General features: G+C 40.6%; 1 protein-coding gene across 1 annotated transcript in view; it reads left to right on the forward strand.

Moving 5' to 3' along the window:
• Positions 1 to 15496, forward strand: part of TAPT1 (transmembrane anterior posterior transformation 1) — a 52546-nt gene that overhangs the window by 23673 nt on the left and 13377 nt on the right. Inside the window, exons 4-8 of the mRNA XM_087828183.1 lie at positions 9809 to 9971; positions 12208 to 12343; positions 13707 to 13804; positions 13984 to 14053; positions 15137 to 15217. Of these exons, the coding sequence (XP_087684309.1) occupies positions 9809 to 9971; positions 12208 to 12343; positions 13707 to 13804; positions 13984 to 14053; positions 15137 to 15217 (548 nt within the window). The remainder of the gene's footprint in view (positions 1 to 9808; positions 9972 to 12207; positions 12344 to 13706; positions 13805 to 13983; positions 14054 to 15136; positions 15218 to 15496) is intronic.

Below are 15496 nucleotides of genomic sequence, written 5' to 3' on the forward strand. Positions count from 1 at the left end.
CTTCATATAAGCACATTTATTTTTTGAATGGTTTTGAACCAGAACCTTGCTTTTGCCAGTAAGCAAATGCTAAGAATGCAGGAGGCTGTGGGTGGGGAGGGTAGAAAGGGACTTGGACCTGAGAATCAGGGACCTCACAGCCACTGCACGACCTTGCCCTGTACCTTTATTTTCTTGAAGGCCCTTGGCCACCTGGACATCACCTTTAAAGTGAGGACTGGTGGGGGGCAGGTGATATCAGAAGCTCCTAAGGAGAGGTTACTGCAGGGGTTCCTCCCCCATCCCTTTTGAGAGTCACTGTCTTAGTGGCCTGGAGGGCCTTAGTGACTGATTACAGGTGAGACTCCCTCTGATTTGTGAGAGGTGATAGACTTGAATACCATTGTCTGAGTGGGGAGCTTTAGGCAGCCGGACCCAACATTGATTAAATGGTGAGCAGTGGACAACTGCCTAACTTCTGTCATCATGTTTCCCCATCAGTAAAAAGGGAGTATTGAGAGCCCAGCATCTTTCACCGCAGAGACTGGGCGGTGTAAAACAATACCCAGTGTAGTACCCAGTTCACAGTAGACGGGAACAGCGTTAGTTTCCTTACCTTTCTTCTCTACCAAAATTTAGGAACCAGAAGGTGAAAATGTGACGCTTACATGAATCTTGATCCTTTTTGGGGCCTGAGGTTAGAAGATGTTGGGTTTTACAGTTTTCTTCCTGTGTGTTATTATGGCGACATGCCTGCACTCTGTGTAATCGCTCACTCCCTTAGCAGTATCATATGGTTCTTAGCATAGTTGCCCGAGTTACGTTTCTAGCATGCATCACTTTTCTAAATACATTTCATTCCGAGAAAGCTTTAAAATGCTGAAATGGACAATAACATGTAAAATTGCATTTAACTGTAAAGTAGGTGACTCTTCCATGACATAGAAGACATATAATTAATAAAATTATTATCAATAGCTTAACCATAGAAACTGAGTTACGGAATCATTTGTCAATATACAGAATTATATGTTGATGTTTTTGGAAGACTAAAGTTATGGAAGATGCTGTTTTATTTATTTTTATTTATTTTTTTTTTTTGGAAGATGCTGTTTTAAAGTAGTAAAAGAGCATATACTTAATATTTAGTGAGCACTGAAAACACATGTAGTTCATTTAAAAACGAGCCTTACTCAGTTTTAATAAGGAAGAAAAAATCCTTCTAGTATATATGGAAGAATTTATTGATCACGATGATCAGATTGTGAAAAGAGTAAAATTTTTTTCTTGCGAGATCACACAGAGTAAAACAGTTGTAGAGTTAAGATCACATCATTGTTATATGTGATACTTCACACTCTGTTATCTTACTCTCCTTACAGAATGAGAGAATTGCTACATATTTTTTAAATTACATGTTAATCAGATAGTTGAATCTTTTTAGGAATTTACTATCAACTTTAAGGTATTCAGGTACATCCTTTATAGCTTTGGGAGAATTTTTAAGAAGGCCCAGTTGGCAAGCCTCTTTTAAAGACATTTGTAGCATGATCCTTGAATATTAACAAAACCTAACCTATTATACCATTTTCTTTTATCACTATTGGGAGCTCAAAATCATGGTTATTTCACTTGCCCTTTTCAGAAGACCACACAAAAGTCTAATAAGCCATTACTAACTGTGAGTCTTCACGTGATGACCTAAAAAGGGTGGACACTTGGACATGTGGATAAAGCCAGGTGAAGCAACCTAACAAAATAGCCAGTGCCATGTGGAGATTTTCACGTCTACACGATGAGCTAGGTCACTTTTTTTTTTTCTTTTTTTTTTTTAATATATCTTTATTGATTTCAGGGAGAGGAAGGGAGATGAGGGGGAGAGAGAGACTTGAAACATCAATGATGAGAGAGTCATTGATTGTCTGCCTCCTGCACGCCCCCAACTGGGGATCGAGCCCACAACCCGGGCATGTGCCCTGACCAGGAATGGAACTGCGATCTCCTGGATCCTAGGTCAATGCTCAGCCTCTGAGCCACACCCGGCTGGGCATAGGCTACTTTTTAGTTATTCTCTGATCAACAATGTGAGGCAGTTTTGTGTTCTAGCCATCTTAAGTGAATGGCTTTTCAAGACATGTTCTCTGTGGCCATTGGCATGATGAGGTAAAACATTAAAAGGATATATAACCTAAGGACTCTCTTGGAGAGAGTCTTCCTTGGGTCTGTTAGCACACAGTGGAGTTCACACGGTGAGTGGAAGTGGGGGTTTCCCGAGGGCCTCTTTTTTAGGGCTGTTGTTTGAAGACCCATTTTTTCCAACATATCTAAACTGTGTCATTTCTATGTGTCCCTTGTCACTTGGGAAGCAGGGCACCAAAGTAGCATTCGAGAAGTCTTTCATGTTCTGAAAACTAAGGAGAGGTTTTGCAGGATGCTGGGAAACCTTCAGTCCTCTACTCCCATTGGTTTTGTTGTGAGTAGCCAGTGGTCCCTGGTGCTAACCTTTTCTGTATATTTTAAGATAGTTTTAGTATGTAAAATAAAGATGATTGGTTTTTTATATTACTTTATACATCTCAATCTAAATTTCAGTAACATTTAAAAACAAAATGTTCTAATTTCAAGGTTTTATAACTAAAATGACACTAGAGGGCAGCATGTTACACCCTATATTTAATACCCCAATATGTTTCCCTGTGCACATTTCTTGCTATTTTGCAATTTGGATCAGCTGAAAAATTACATTTTATGCTGTCACTAATAAATGTATGCTATATATAAGAAGTGAAACACAGTTAAAATTATAGAAGAGAACTTTGACAAAGTTTCATTATGCAGAAACGGCCAATTCTGCCCTCTGACAGCTTTTCTTGTAACTTTCTCTGCTCCATTGCGGCTTATTTGATTGTCTTGCCTGTAGCTGTATTGGGTTCCATCTTTCTCAGCCAGCAAAAAATGCTCTTTCCTTCAGTCTGACTTTATTTTTTCAAAGGGGTAAGAAGAAATTAAAGAGACCACCAAAGACGCTGATTATATTCTTTTATCTGTTTCTTTTTTTTTTTTTCACTTTCCTCTACTTCAGTCTTCTTTCTGTTAAAAAAAAAAAAAAAAAGGTTACTCTCTTCCTAGTCTCTTAATTCTCTGAAATTATTCCCCAAAAGGGGGGAAAAAGTGATCCAGATGTTAACATGGAAACAGTAGCTCTTCGCAGTCCCGTGCTCTTTGTTTCCGTCTCACATCTGTAGTAGGATAAATAAAATTGCCGCCTTTTCATATCTGAGATGAGTGTTCCGCCTCCGGTCCTTGCAGAGTTCTGTCTGGTACAGCGTTTGTGAGGCTTTGGAAAGCTGGCAGCCTCCTGGATTTTCTGCTGTTGAATTTATTCTTTGAACCTATTTCTAAATCTTCTGCAGACTTGTTTTGGTTTGGGGTTTTTGCTTGTGTTACAGCTAAGTGAGTAGACAAGGACTGTCTGCCTTCCACTAAGGCTGAGGCCAGGGCGGTTCCGCAGCCCCTCGTGGAAACCCAGCCTTCATCTCGGGCACCCCACTGGTGGGCATGCCTCCAGCTTCTGACTGTTAAACTGCTGTTCATTTTACGATGCTGGCAGGCTAATTAGTTTGACTTGGTGGTGCGTGTATTGTCTGCAAAGGATGCACTGTTTCATAAGTTTCCGTCTCTCCTTAGTAATCTCAAGAACACTGCGTTGAAAACTATTCCCAGTGAATGAACAATCTTGAAAAACCTTTGCCCCCAAATATTTTATTATTGTAGACTAAAATAAATAAGAAACACACCCAAATTCTTCCAAAGCAGATTCAATATATATTTCTTCCCTCTTTCCCAGGGTAGTACCATTTTAGAAAAACATTCTAGGTACTTCTTGAGTTAGGATGACTTTTTAAATGATGAGGACATGGAAATCAGAATTAAGTTCTGATTCATTATATGAGGTATCTGTGATTCTCAAAAGAAGAAAAGTATTCTGTTATGCTCAGAGAGGTATCAAGTCTAATTTTTCCAAATTTACTTGCAGAATAAAGAATAACCAATTGTCTAAGTGTTTTTAGTTTGCCTGGCATTTTTGTGACCCCTATTTCCTACTAAAACTTCATTTTGTGTGTGAGAATTCTCAATCACATTTGAGTTAAAAATATCGAGGGCCATTGTAGAGGAAAATGATACTATCTGGTGCTAAGATCTAATAGCTATTTTTGAAAACTTTAGAAACATTTTAGACAGTAGTAGGTGTGGAGTAGGTTTAAGTATTAAATGCTGGAGTGTTTTTCTTTTACTCTAGAGCAAATGAAATACTGTGCAAGCACATTTTCTCATTAACTCACCCTGGTGTTTAGGCATAACTCTTATTTGAGACTTCTTGGGCTTTTAAAATTTTTTTTTAAGAGTCAGGCTATAGAGTCTTTTTCTTGAGCATTTGCCTCATCAGAAAGCTCTTACCTCCCAGAAGAATTATGAATTTAAAATGCTGTAGAGTTTCTTAACATTGGGTTTTCTCCATATGCCTGCTTCCTTCAAGATCTACTTAAAATTGACTTCTTACACACACACACACACACACACACACACACACACTAGATTTTCTTCTTTTTAGACATATGCCTTAATTTAGACGTATGCCTCAGACGTACGCCTGGGTGCTCCGTGCCACCCCTGTAGCACACGTAAGGAGAGCTCTTGGTAACTTTCTGCGGGGAAACAGGTTTGTCTGTTATTTCCTCTTACCAAGGCTGAGCTACGTGGCTGATTTGTAGAGAGCAATATATTTGTTTTATTAGACAGTCTCCGTAACGTCAGGTGGTGTTGTCCCTTGTTTCCTCACATGACGCTCTAAGTAGCGTAGCAACATTACAACCTTCTTTCTTTCTTTCTCTCTCTTTCGTAAATCAGACCGAAGGGAGGAGCACTTTCACTTCCTTTATAGAGTGGAATATGGTGTCACAGGGACTCCTTGTGGTGAGTAAACCCTGATTTTTCCTTCTATTCTCTTGGCCAAATTGACATCAGTACAAACAAATATTAATTATAATGAAAAAAAAACTCAAAACCCAGCAGAGGCAGACACAACCATTGGGAATGGACACATAGGAAGAACATGTGGTTCCCTGTCCTTACTTGCTGGTAAAGCCTTGTCCACATTTATATAGGATTTGACCATGATCTCACCTAACAGGAAAATCACTTGGTAAAATAATCTTTAGTGACACATGTTGGACCAGCAAATACTCCATCCCCAAAGCCACAGCCGTCGGCTGAATCTGGTTCCTTCCATGGAAGCAGCTCATTTTGTGTCACTCCAGACACCCAGCCTGGCTTTACCACACCGTTCAGTTTAAGCATTTAGTAGTTAGTTATTCTACTGTATGTCATGAAAACGTAAGATTTAAAATTTTCAGTTTTCTAATCAAGGAAAATATCTTAATCTCAATACTTTATTCCAATTTAACTTTAAAATTATAAAGGGACCTATCTTTCATAAATGAGAACCATATTTAATATTTTACATGTTCCATTTCGGTAGTGTTTATATTTCTTTATTCTTTCAGTTATTCCACAAATAGCTTAAAATATTTTAAAAAGAGACAGAGAAAGAGAGAAAGAAACAAAGGTCCAGCCTGAATGTTTCATAGTGAGTATCTCATGGTGGTTCCTTGGCATTTGACAGTGATTTGAAGCGAGCCGGGCGGGGCGATACCCTCGCGCCCGTTGGTGTTGCCGCCTCTGCCTTCCTGGGCTTTCTGTCTGAGACCAGTTTTTACTGGTGAGAAGATTATCTTCTGCTAAACGGGAGGAAAAAGCCTGCCCTTCGTCATCTGTGTCTACAATATCAGTGTTTCCCATAAGTCTGAGAGCCCTTTGAAGCCGCGGGAATGCTTCCAGTGGTAATTGTCCAACTCTTGGAAGTCTTTGAACGACTATAAGATAGAATTTAGAAACGTAGAACATTTGGTTTCTGGAACAACGGTTTAACTTGAAAATTTAAAACAAATTTAAGTCCCGTTGCATATCTTCTTTAATATTACCTGTGTTCTGATAACTCACAGCTGACCCATAAATGAGATTAGTGGGAGTTTTACTCTGGTCAGCAGCCTAACTCCACTGGTGTCTGTGTTCATATGGGGTTTGCAGCATTTGCAGAGCAAACTACCACAACTGCTGTGTAACAGGCATTTATGAGGAAGAACTTTGCCTTGAAAGTATTGTTCAGAAGCCAATTTAGAGTTGATTGGCAGGGCTGTGGATAAGCTTCTTATGGAGTTGGAAATGCTTATCAGAGTGTTATCTAAAAATATCCTGGCAGAGAGGAAAGCAAATACTGGGGCGGTTCAGGTTGTTACGAACCAGGTGAACTGTTCTGAGGCTAGGTGTTTTCTTAGACAGGCTGTGATATAAACACATGTCTTTTAAGATTTCACCATGCAAACAATTTTTCATTTTTGCAACTTTCCTTTTTCATTAACAGATACATTTATATGAAAACAAGATCCTTTTTCTTAAGAGTTCTGCTTTTATTTTTTATTTGAATTACACTCCCTATTTTGAAAATCAGAGTCTCTGTAGCAACCAGTTATGACAGAAGATTTTCACCAGAGCAGCGAAAGCACAGAAGGCAGTGAACCCAATAGTCTGCAGTCCTGTTTGTTCTCCTCCTGGAAATAAAGAACAAAAATGATAGATATATTTGTTTCTTAGCACAATAGTTTTTACAGATGTGATGGGAATACAGTGATAAATTATACAGCTTTAAATTATGCTGAAAGATAAAAGGTACTGAGTTGTTGACTCCTGTAAGGTTAACATTTTTTTTAAAGAAAACTCTAGAATAGTGGATGGTAGTGAGGAGCGTGCCTCTGGAGCCAGGCTGCCAGGTTCAGATCCCTGCTCACCACCTCTTCACTCTCCCGCCGTCAGCTGCATGCACACTCCTGACCACCCTTCCCCTCATCTTAAAACTGCGGTGATGATAGTACCCTCCTCCTCGGTTACTGTGAACACTAAATGGACATGTGCAAAGAGCCTGGAATGGTGCGGCCACGTAGTGAATGGATTGCAGCTTAGGTGTTTCCATAGCTTTTCTGCTGTTTTTACAACCTGTTTTATTCCTAGTCAAGATAAAGCTTGTTAAAATTGTTTATGCTAAATTTTTAAGTTTTAATTTATTGCCATTTTTATTCAGAATGTGTGTGGTATTATGTTATTCTGGGACATAGATTTCCAGTGTTTGGTAGTTCTAATTTCTAACAATGACTTGTGCTAAATATAATAGTTCTTCATAGATACACTGACACATTGGTCCTTTGCTGCAAATGTTTATGAAGAAATAGTAAGATATACACATTAATTAGCCCTTTATCTCTTAAATAAAATTGCTTTGACTGGGATCACTTAGTTAAGTAGTTACCAGTCTAGTACCAAAAGCTCTCAGTATAGTTTTCTACTTTAACTAGTTTATCAAAATCATTTTGATAATTAATGTAGATTCGTTAATACCACCCTACTTCTTGTTCGTATCATTTTCTTTAATTCATAAAACATGACCTATGGTTCTTAAATACAAAATCACCCACGACTATTGGTGATTTATGATTTTCACCATATGCCCAGCTGTGCCGGCACTTCTGAGGAAGGGGTGGGAGGTGTATCCGTGCCAAAGCCTCGTTCCCCTGGCCAGACCCAAGGAGACTGTCCCCCATAGGCCAGGAGGCCAAGAGTGTTCAAATGTCTTCTCTCCTGGTTTGAATTAAAAGTATGTTTAGCTCCCAACTCTCGGCAAATGTAACCCCTCCTCCACTTTAAGTGTTGTGGGGGTGAGGGCAGGAAACTAATTGCCTTGGTAGCCAAATACCCTTGGCAGGGATCTATGGATCTGTGTTCTGGGCTGGATGTTTGGAGTAGGAGATGAAGCTGTCTGGGTTCCATAGGGAGGAAAGGGCCGGGGTCAACCTGGAAGAGCAAGGAACTGCTCTGGAGAAAGGGGACAGAGAAGTGGGGATAGAGAATGCTCAGCTTTGTCCTTGATGCAATTTTACCCAAAATTTCAACTGCTAAGAATAATTTTACTCCTGCCCGTCTCAAGACATGTTGTCTGACTTTGATGAATTCTGACCCAATCTAGGCCCATTTGTTCAGCCCAGTGTCTTCCCACCTACCTTCAGCCCCCCCTGAACAGTCTTCACAGAGTTTGCCTCTTTTCAGGGCTTTTGCAGCGTCCCATGTTCTCTCTATGAACAGATGCAATTCATTCCTGACTGACAGCCACGTGCCATGTGCACTGTGGAAAGCAAGGAAGAGGTTCTGTACCAACTGCCCGCAGCGCCGGCACTGACGCTTCATCGTACCTTGTAAAAGTGTTCCAGGTGACACGGGAAGACACAGAGTCCTTGTTGAACTGCACGAGGATCTTTGGATGAAAGGAGCCCCTGACCTGGATGTGAATGAGGGCTGGGAAGGCCCCGCAGAGAATAGGAAGCCAGGGAATGCCGAGTCCTGTCAGTAGAGCGCTCAGAACAGCAAGGGCCCGCTGGAACGGGAGCCCAACCGTGGCCCAGCCTGGGGTCAGGATGTCGTCACGATGGGTAGAGATGAAGAGGCTCTGCAGCTCTTGAGGAAAATACTCGGGGCTTTTTACTGATGGTCCTGGGATCAGAGCTGCCCTAGCGGGAGACAGCATTTCTGTCTGAGGAGTCGGCCTGCAGGGGAGGTAGAGAAAGCCGCTTTCCCATTCTTGCCACAGGAGTTTCTTTTCAGTGAAAAATCTTGTTTCTTTTCTAATGTAGTTTTTGCTGTGTCTTAAGTAAGATGTTTCCATTCGCAATTTAGGTTTAGGTCTTCATACTCTGACTTCAGGAGTAAGGAATGATTCCTCTTCACATTAATTAGGGGAAAACTATTTTCCATTCATGCCACAGAGCTAACTTCTGTAATATAAAAGCTGTTCTGCAAACCAGGAAGAAAAGGCTATAGGGAGAGAATTCCAGAAAATATGGATGGCCCAAATGGGTGAAGAAGATGTGTCTCCAACAAGAGAAGTTACCGTTGAAACTGCCCAGGCGCCGTCTTTCACCAGGGGGACTGGCAGAGGTCCAGGAGTCCATCTGACGCGGAGCTGGTGCACGGGGGCCGCAGGCTTTCCCGTCGGTTTCTAGCTGAGGTTAAATTGGGCAACCCCTGCACAGGGCAGTCAGCTGCTTCTGTCAGAACATCACGTGAACATAACCTTGAAATTCCAACTTTAGGAATTTATCCTGCAGACATAATTTCATATATGAAGCATGACATGTGCATTGTAGCCTGGTTTTTAGTGCAAAAGACTAGAAATCTGTCAGTGATATGTTAAATAATTTATGGTACGTGCACTCAGTGGAACATTACACTGCTGTGGAAATAGGTGTTCCTTATGAACCGGTGTGGGAAATCTCAGGCTGTTAAATGAAGAGCACCAGGTACAGACCAGTGTGCACAGAATACAAACGTTGTGGAAGGGACTGATCCACTGGGCGGCAGGACTTCGTCGGGAGGTGAAAGGCTCGTGTCACACTCCATCCACAGACGCCCGCCCTCTGCTCACTTGTTAAGGTTGCCCACTTCTCATAGTAATTCTTGTTTAACACTTTATATTCTGTACTTGGGCAGAAAATGTCGCACTGTTGAGTATTCAGTTATATATATAGCATTCCTCGTTAGTTTGAAGTATGTAAAAGATGAGCCTAATTCTCATGACCATTGTATGCCAGTGTTTGTGCAGTAAAGATTCTTTATTTCAAGAGTGTAGAAAGTCAGACTCATATTTCTGTTATTCCTTATGTTGCAGGGACAGGCGTTTGCTGCAGCCGGCCCAGGTGTGTGACATTCTGAAGGGCGTCATTCTGGTCATCTGCTATTTTATGATGCACTACGTCGACTACTCCATGATGTACCACCTGATCAGGGGGCAGTCGGTCATCAAGCTGTACATCATCTACAACATGCTCGAGGTGAGGAAGGGCCTCGTGCACCCGATGGCCAGTCTAGCCTCCAGGCTCGTCCAGTCACTCAGGGGCTTTGTTAAAATGCAGATTCTGATTTAGTAGACCTGAGCCAAGGCTAGAGAACCTGTCTTTCTCACAGGATGGTGCCTGTGCTGCTGGGCCTGGGGCACTTGGGGTAGCAGGTCAGGGCATCACCTGCTCTCAGGAAGCTTCCTTGTTGAGTCATTGCCCCTTGAGAATGCGAATTGTCCTACGACGGGGAAATTTGTGTTGCAGATTCACTGGAAGCCCACATCTACTTTTTTATAGAACTTAAAAAATTATGAAGAAAATGTTAGGTTTATGTATATGTTTGCTGTAATAGATTTATATTTTTAATTGCTTTGAATTTTTTACATAGAGCAAGTAAACATGTTTCCCAATATCTCTAAGTATTTAACATTGTTATACAATATATCTCACTTTAAACTGAGAGCAGTCAGCATGTGAAAATCTGCATTTATACAAAAATTAAGTTACACAGATAAAAAAAAATGCTTTATTTATAGGCAGAATCAAGTTTTTTAAATAGTGAGCTACCCTATGTTATATAATACATTTCTGAGCTTCAAATTGCTTTCTTCTTTACTTCTTTTTAGGAACATAAGTAAGGTCTGCCTATGTTAAATTAGCCAGGATGGGTTTCCTAACGAGCGGGCAGAATGGGTGATGTGGGGTTGCCAGCCTTTCTGCTCGGAGGCTGCATTGCTGTGGTGTAGGAGGGCTTCCCTGCAGTCACAGAGGACGTTGACCTCAGGCCATCCTGGCTATTCCTGAATCCATTGACTGAGGTGATTTCAAACTAACCCCCAGCTTCCCGCTCTAGGCTTAGTGCCCTACACTTGCTTTGCCCCATGGATAGGATGCAGGCGGGAGGTGTGAGTCCGGTGTGCTGGCGGAGTAGCCATCCTGCTCCCGTCCTCCTCTGGGAAGGACAAGCCTGTTTGAGTGGCTCTTCATGCCACAGCCCTACCTGCCTTCCCTCCAGAGGACTGCAGGTGGCAAGGGCATCTACCTGCCCCCAGCGTGCTGTGTGCCTCCTGATTCACAAAGCCTTCTACAGGCGCTGTTACTGTTATTATGAAATGTTTCCAGAAAAAGGACCCATGAATTGCTGATGAGAAGGCTTTATTGCTGTTCGCTTCGTGGACTGTAGTTGATGGTTTATATGGAGTGGACAAGAAGAGTGAAGCTCTAGCGCAGAAGCTGCCTGCGATCCCGGTTACCCTGCCCACGGTGCTGGTTGCTGAATGTCTCTGATCCGCAGTTTCTCATTTGTAAATTGGAGATGCCAGGGGAATTGTGAGGGCTAAATAAGACAGGACATAGGAAGGCCTTAGCACAGTGCCAGGCACATGGTAAGAACTCCCTAAATGGCAGCTAGTAGCATTCCTTCATTTGGCAAATATTTGACATTTCCTGTATGCAGAGCACTTCCTTAGACCCTGAAGATCCAGGGCTGAACAAAGCCCAGTCTCATGGAGCTTCTAGCTTTCAGGGGGGAGCTAGACAACAAAGGAGGTATTAGGAAATGATACATGCCACGATGAAAAAGACCATGGTGCCTTATACACTGTGGGAGCCACAGGAGGTCGGATGGTCTGGGAAAGGCCTCTCTCAGAATGTGCCATTTCAGCTGAATCCTGGGTGACATATCCACATAAAAATGTGCTTCATTTTACTTATGGTACTGTATTTGTGGAGACCACCACCTGAAAATGTCTTTAGGAAGTGAATCTGCATATTATATTCTATGTAATAAACCTCAAACAAATTATAGCCACGGTTGTTGCAAATATTAGATATGAGTAGAATGGGTCAAGTGATGTGTTTGTCCTAAAGGGTTTAAGTCCAAGTCCTGAATTTGAATTGAGAGTTAAAACCAGAGGAACTATGATTTTTATGTGTCCTCTCCCTTCTGTTTTTGTCAGCATGTAATAAGACTTTTTTGTTGTTCCGGGCATAGCTAATTAGGCAGAGTCATTCGAATAACACCGAGAATTGGAGCACCCACTGCGTCAGAGTAAAGACGTGGCCAAGGACATGGAAACAGACGCGCTCCTTTGGAGCTGACCTTCAGGGTGTTTTAAATGCTTACTTTTGTGTAAATGCAGATCTCTAGTATTTGAGTTGCTTCTGAACTTCAGTAACATGTTTAAACAGAATATTAAGAAACATCTGTTCAACCTTTCTCTCTCTCTAGGTGGCAGATCGCCTGTTCTCATCATTTGGTCAAGACATACTAGATGCTCTCTACTGGACAGCAACGGAGCCCAAGGAAAGGAAAAGAGCCCACATCGGGGTGATCCCCCACTTCTTCATGGCTGTTCTCTACGTGTGTATCCTTTAGGCGCATCAGACACCCCAGCAGTCGATACGCACTCCACATTATTTGGTCAGCTGTTTCTCTCATTTAAGGGGTGTGTGTGTTTGTGTGTGTGTGTGTGTGTGTGTGTGTGTGTGTGTGTGTGTGTGTCCTAGACATCAATGTTAAATGTCTGTTTTCTTTTGAGAAATTAGTTTTAATAGTCATTGTAAATTCGCTTAAAGAGCCTCATGTGTGCACATTGCTTTGAACTGCTAAACAGCTCTGTTCTTGGTGTAACTGACTCTGTGGAAGGGTTTTTGACTGAAAGGTATTGTGCATACTTTACATTTACATAGATCTGTGTAACTTTTTATACGTATTTGAAATTTTTTAAAGTTTTCTTTAAGCCTGTGAATTCTTCATTATAACCTAGGCTTAAAATGTGTACAGTTCTCTAGAAGGGGAAAACTTGAAATTGGTCAGAAGGAGTTTTGGAGGTTTTATTGTCCACTCACACCCGCATCTTGAAGCTTTTCTTTTGAGAAGTAATGACTGTATTATATAGAAACTGTGTGTGTGCCCATTCATATATATTTACACACACGCAGACCCACATGTTCCATGTGGGGTCAGAACTCATTCGCAGGAATGTGCCACACAGTTTTTCGTGCTGTCTGAAACAGTGACACTTGAAAGGATCAGATTAATACTTGGAAAGCTAGGGGACTAACTGGGAAGATTTCTATAGAGTAAAAGCTTGTTCCAAGTATAGTGGAATAAAAGTTACAATTCTAATTTAAATAAACTGTTCCATATGTAATATGAATGCAGTTTTGCAACTTGTGATGTCTTCAAAAATGACATATGAAGAAGCGTCTTAATTATCAGACAATTCTTACTGTCTTAGGTTCCTCATTCCCTGAAGAACCAGACAGGAAAATCTCTTCCAGACTTTTGCTTTGTGTTTTTTTTCTATTTTAGAATGCAAATTATCTTAATTCAGAATGTATATTGTTAAGTGTCTCCTTTTAGTATTTACCATAATTTATTCCACTTATTTAACAAACTTTTTAAAGGTCCTGTTTCCCAAGCATTGACCCAAATGCCAGAGAACCAGAGTGGACAGACAGCCGTGTTCCAGGACTTACAGTCCACATGAGTGGTGCACAGAGGTTGATTTCTGCTTTTTATTTCACATGGTGGCGTACATTTTAATCCTGTCAAATTTGGATCAATTAATAGAAAAATTACAAAGAATAAAATACTTATGTAAAACTTGACTTAGAAAACACAGTCATCTTTCCCCCTCATTGTTCACTTTGAAAATTGTACGTTATCTATTAATATAATATGAAAACAAACTAAGTTTTTTCCTTGACATCACTTACTGCTAGTTTTGCATGCAATTCTCATAATGGTTCAGGCAACGACTCTGAACGTAGCATTTAACTCACACAACAAGTCCCTGCTCACCATCATGATGTCTAACAATGTGAGTATGAGATTTTACTTTACATTTCTGAAGTGAAATGGGCACCTTAACAGCAGTATTCTGGATGGGATAAGTTATTTTTTCTAAATGTTATTTATCCTTCAGGAAGTTTTATATGTATTATGTCACTTTTAAAACTGTTATAATGATAAGGATAATATATTTTTTTTTCTTTTCAGTTTGTTGAAATTAAAGGAAGTGTTTTCAAGAAATTTGAAAAGAACAATCTTTTTCAAATGTCCAATAGCGGTACGTACAGTTAGCCTCTTCTTGGAGCTTTGTGCAGTGTTATTTTGCAGTTCATTCTAAAACTCTGATGTCACATTACCTGTGGGGTATTGTTTCTTTGACTTAAGCTCTCCTTTTTCTTACTCTCTCAATGTCTTTACTAGGTTTGCTTATTAGTTAGGTTATTGCAATCTCAGGATGTTTAAGGCAATTAAAAATTACACATATTTATATAGCGCCTTACTATACTTTCAGAAGCTTCTCATGAATCCAGAAATTTCTTTGTAGCAGATGATATTATCCCAGTTTATAGATGTGAAAACTAGAACTCAGGGAAAGTAATTTGACTTTGCCAAGGTCACTAAGCTACTAAGAGTTATGACTGCTCAGGCCCCTCACAAATAAGGGTTAAGAGCTGAGCTACTCTGGAAAAGAACGTACTGCTCCTGACTGGGAAGAGTTTAGGGATTTAGGGAATACACGCGTGGAAAACGCCAGCTCACTTAGAGACCAAGGTTTAGCTGTAGAATAGAAGTCAGATCACTTGCTGTAGAGCAGCAGGGAAAGGTGAAAATAGGAAAAGAGAAACCAAGACAATTCGAGGAAGGATCCAAGGTGAAATTGAAACACAGAGGGCTCTCTGGGGTCCCAGAGTTGAATGGCCAGGTGAGGCCCAGAATTATTGAGATACTAAAATAATAGGGATTTATCAGGTCAGCGCTTGTACGCTTACTGTTTACCAAGTGGGAATTATTCTGCCATACGGGGAGTCCTGTACTTTACTCTGCTTCTATTTTTTCTTCCTCTATAAAATGAAAACAGTTTTCGTATGTCCCCAAAGACCAGTGGGGGAATCTAACTCAATCTGAACAGATTGATGGTTTGAATATTTTTTGAAATTTATAGAAAACTGCAATTTCCATACTAGAATTATGTTGGCAAAAGAAGTAAATGGCTTATCTGTGTAGCAACATTCTGTATATAAAATAGTATATTTATTATACAGAAACATAATAATTTCATGTTCTTACTAAAAGAAAATTATTTTGTATATACACTGTGTTATATTATTTACGTGCACTATATATGTTTAATTTTTTTCAGATATTAAAGAGCGATTCACAAATTATGTGCTTTTGCTAATAGTGTGTCTAAGAAACATGGAACAGTTTTCCTGGAATCCAGGTGAGTAACTTTTAACAAATACATTGGTTTCTAATTTTACTCTTAAACCAAAGTCATTCTTTTACGTAGAATAAAATGAGTATTGCAGAAAACTACAGCATTTTAGCTGCTCCACTCTGGTCATTGGCAGAACCTGTCTCAGTGGAGTCGGTTAGTGGGTGGGATGCCGGGTAGCATGTATTAGTCTTCGGCTCACCGTGTCCCATAAACTGCGCAGTCTCCAGAGCTGTGTTCTTAGTGGCTGGGTAGGTGGACCCTGCAGCTTCCAAGCCTCGGTTT

Source organism: Miniopterus natalensis, chromosome 1 (genome assembly GCF_054644295.1).
Source record: "Miniopterus natalensis isolate mMinNat1 chromosome 1, mMinNat1.hap1, whole genome shotgun sequence".
Taxonomy (NCBI): domain Eukaryota; kingdom Metazoa; phylum Chordata; class Mammalia; order Chiroptera; family Miniopteridae; genus Miniopterus; species Miniopterus natalensis.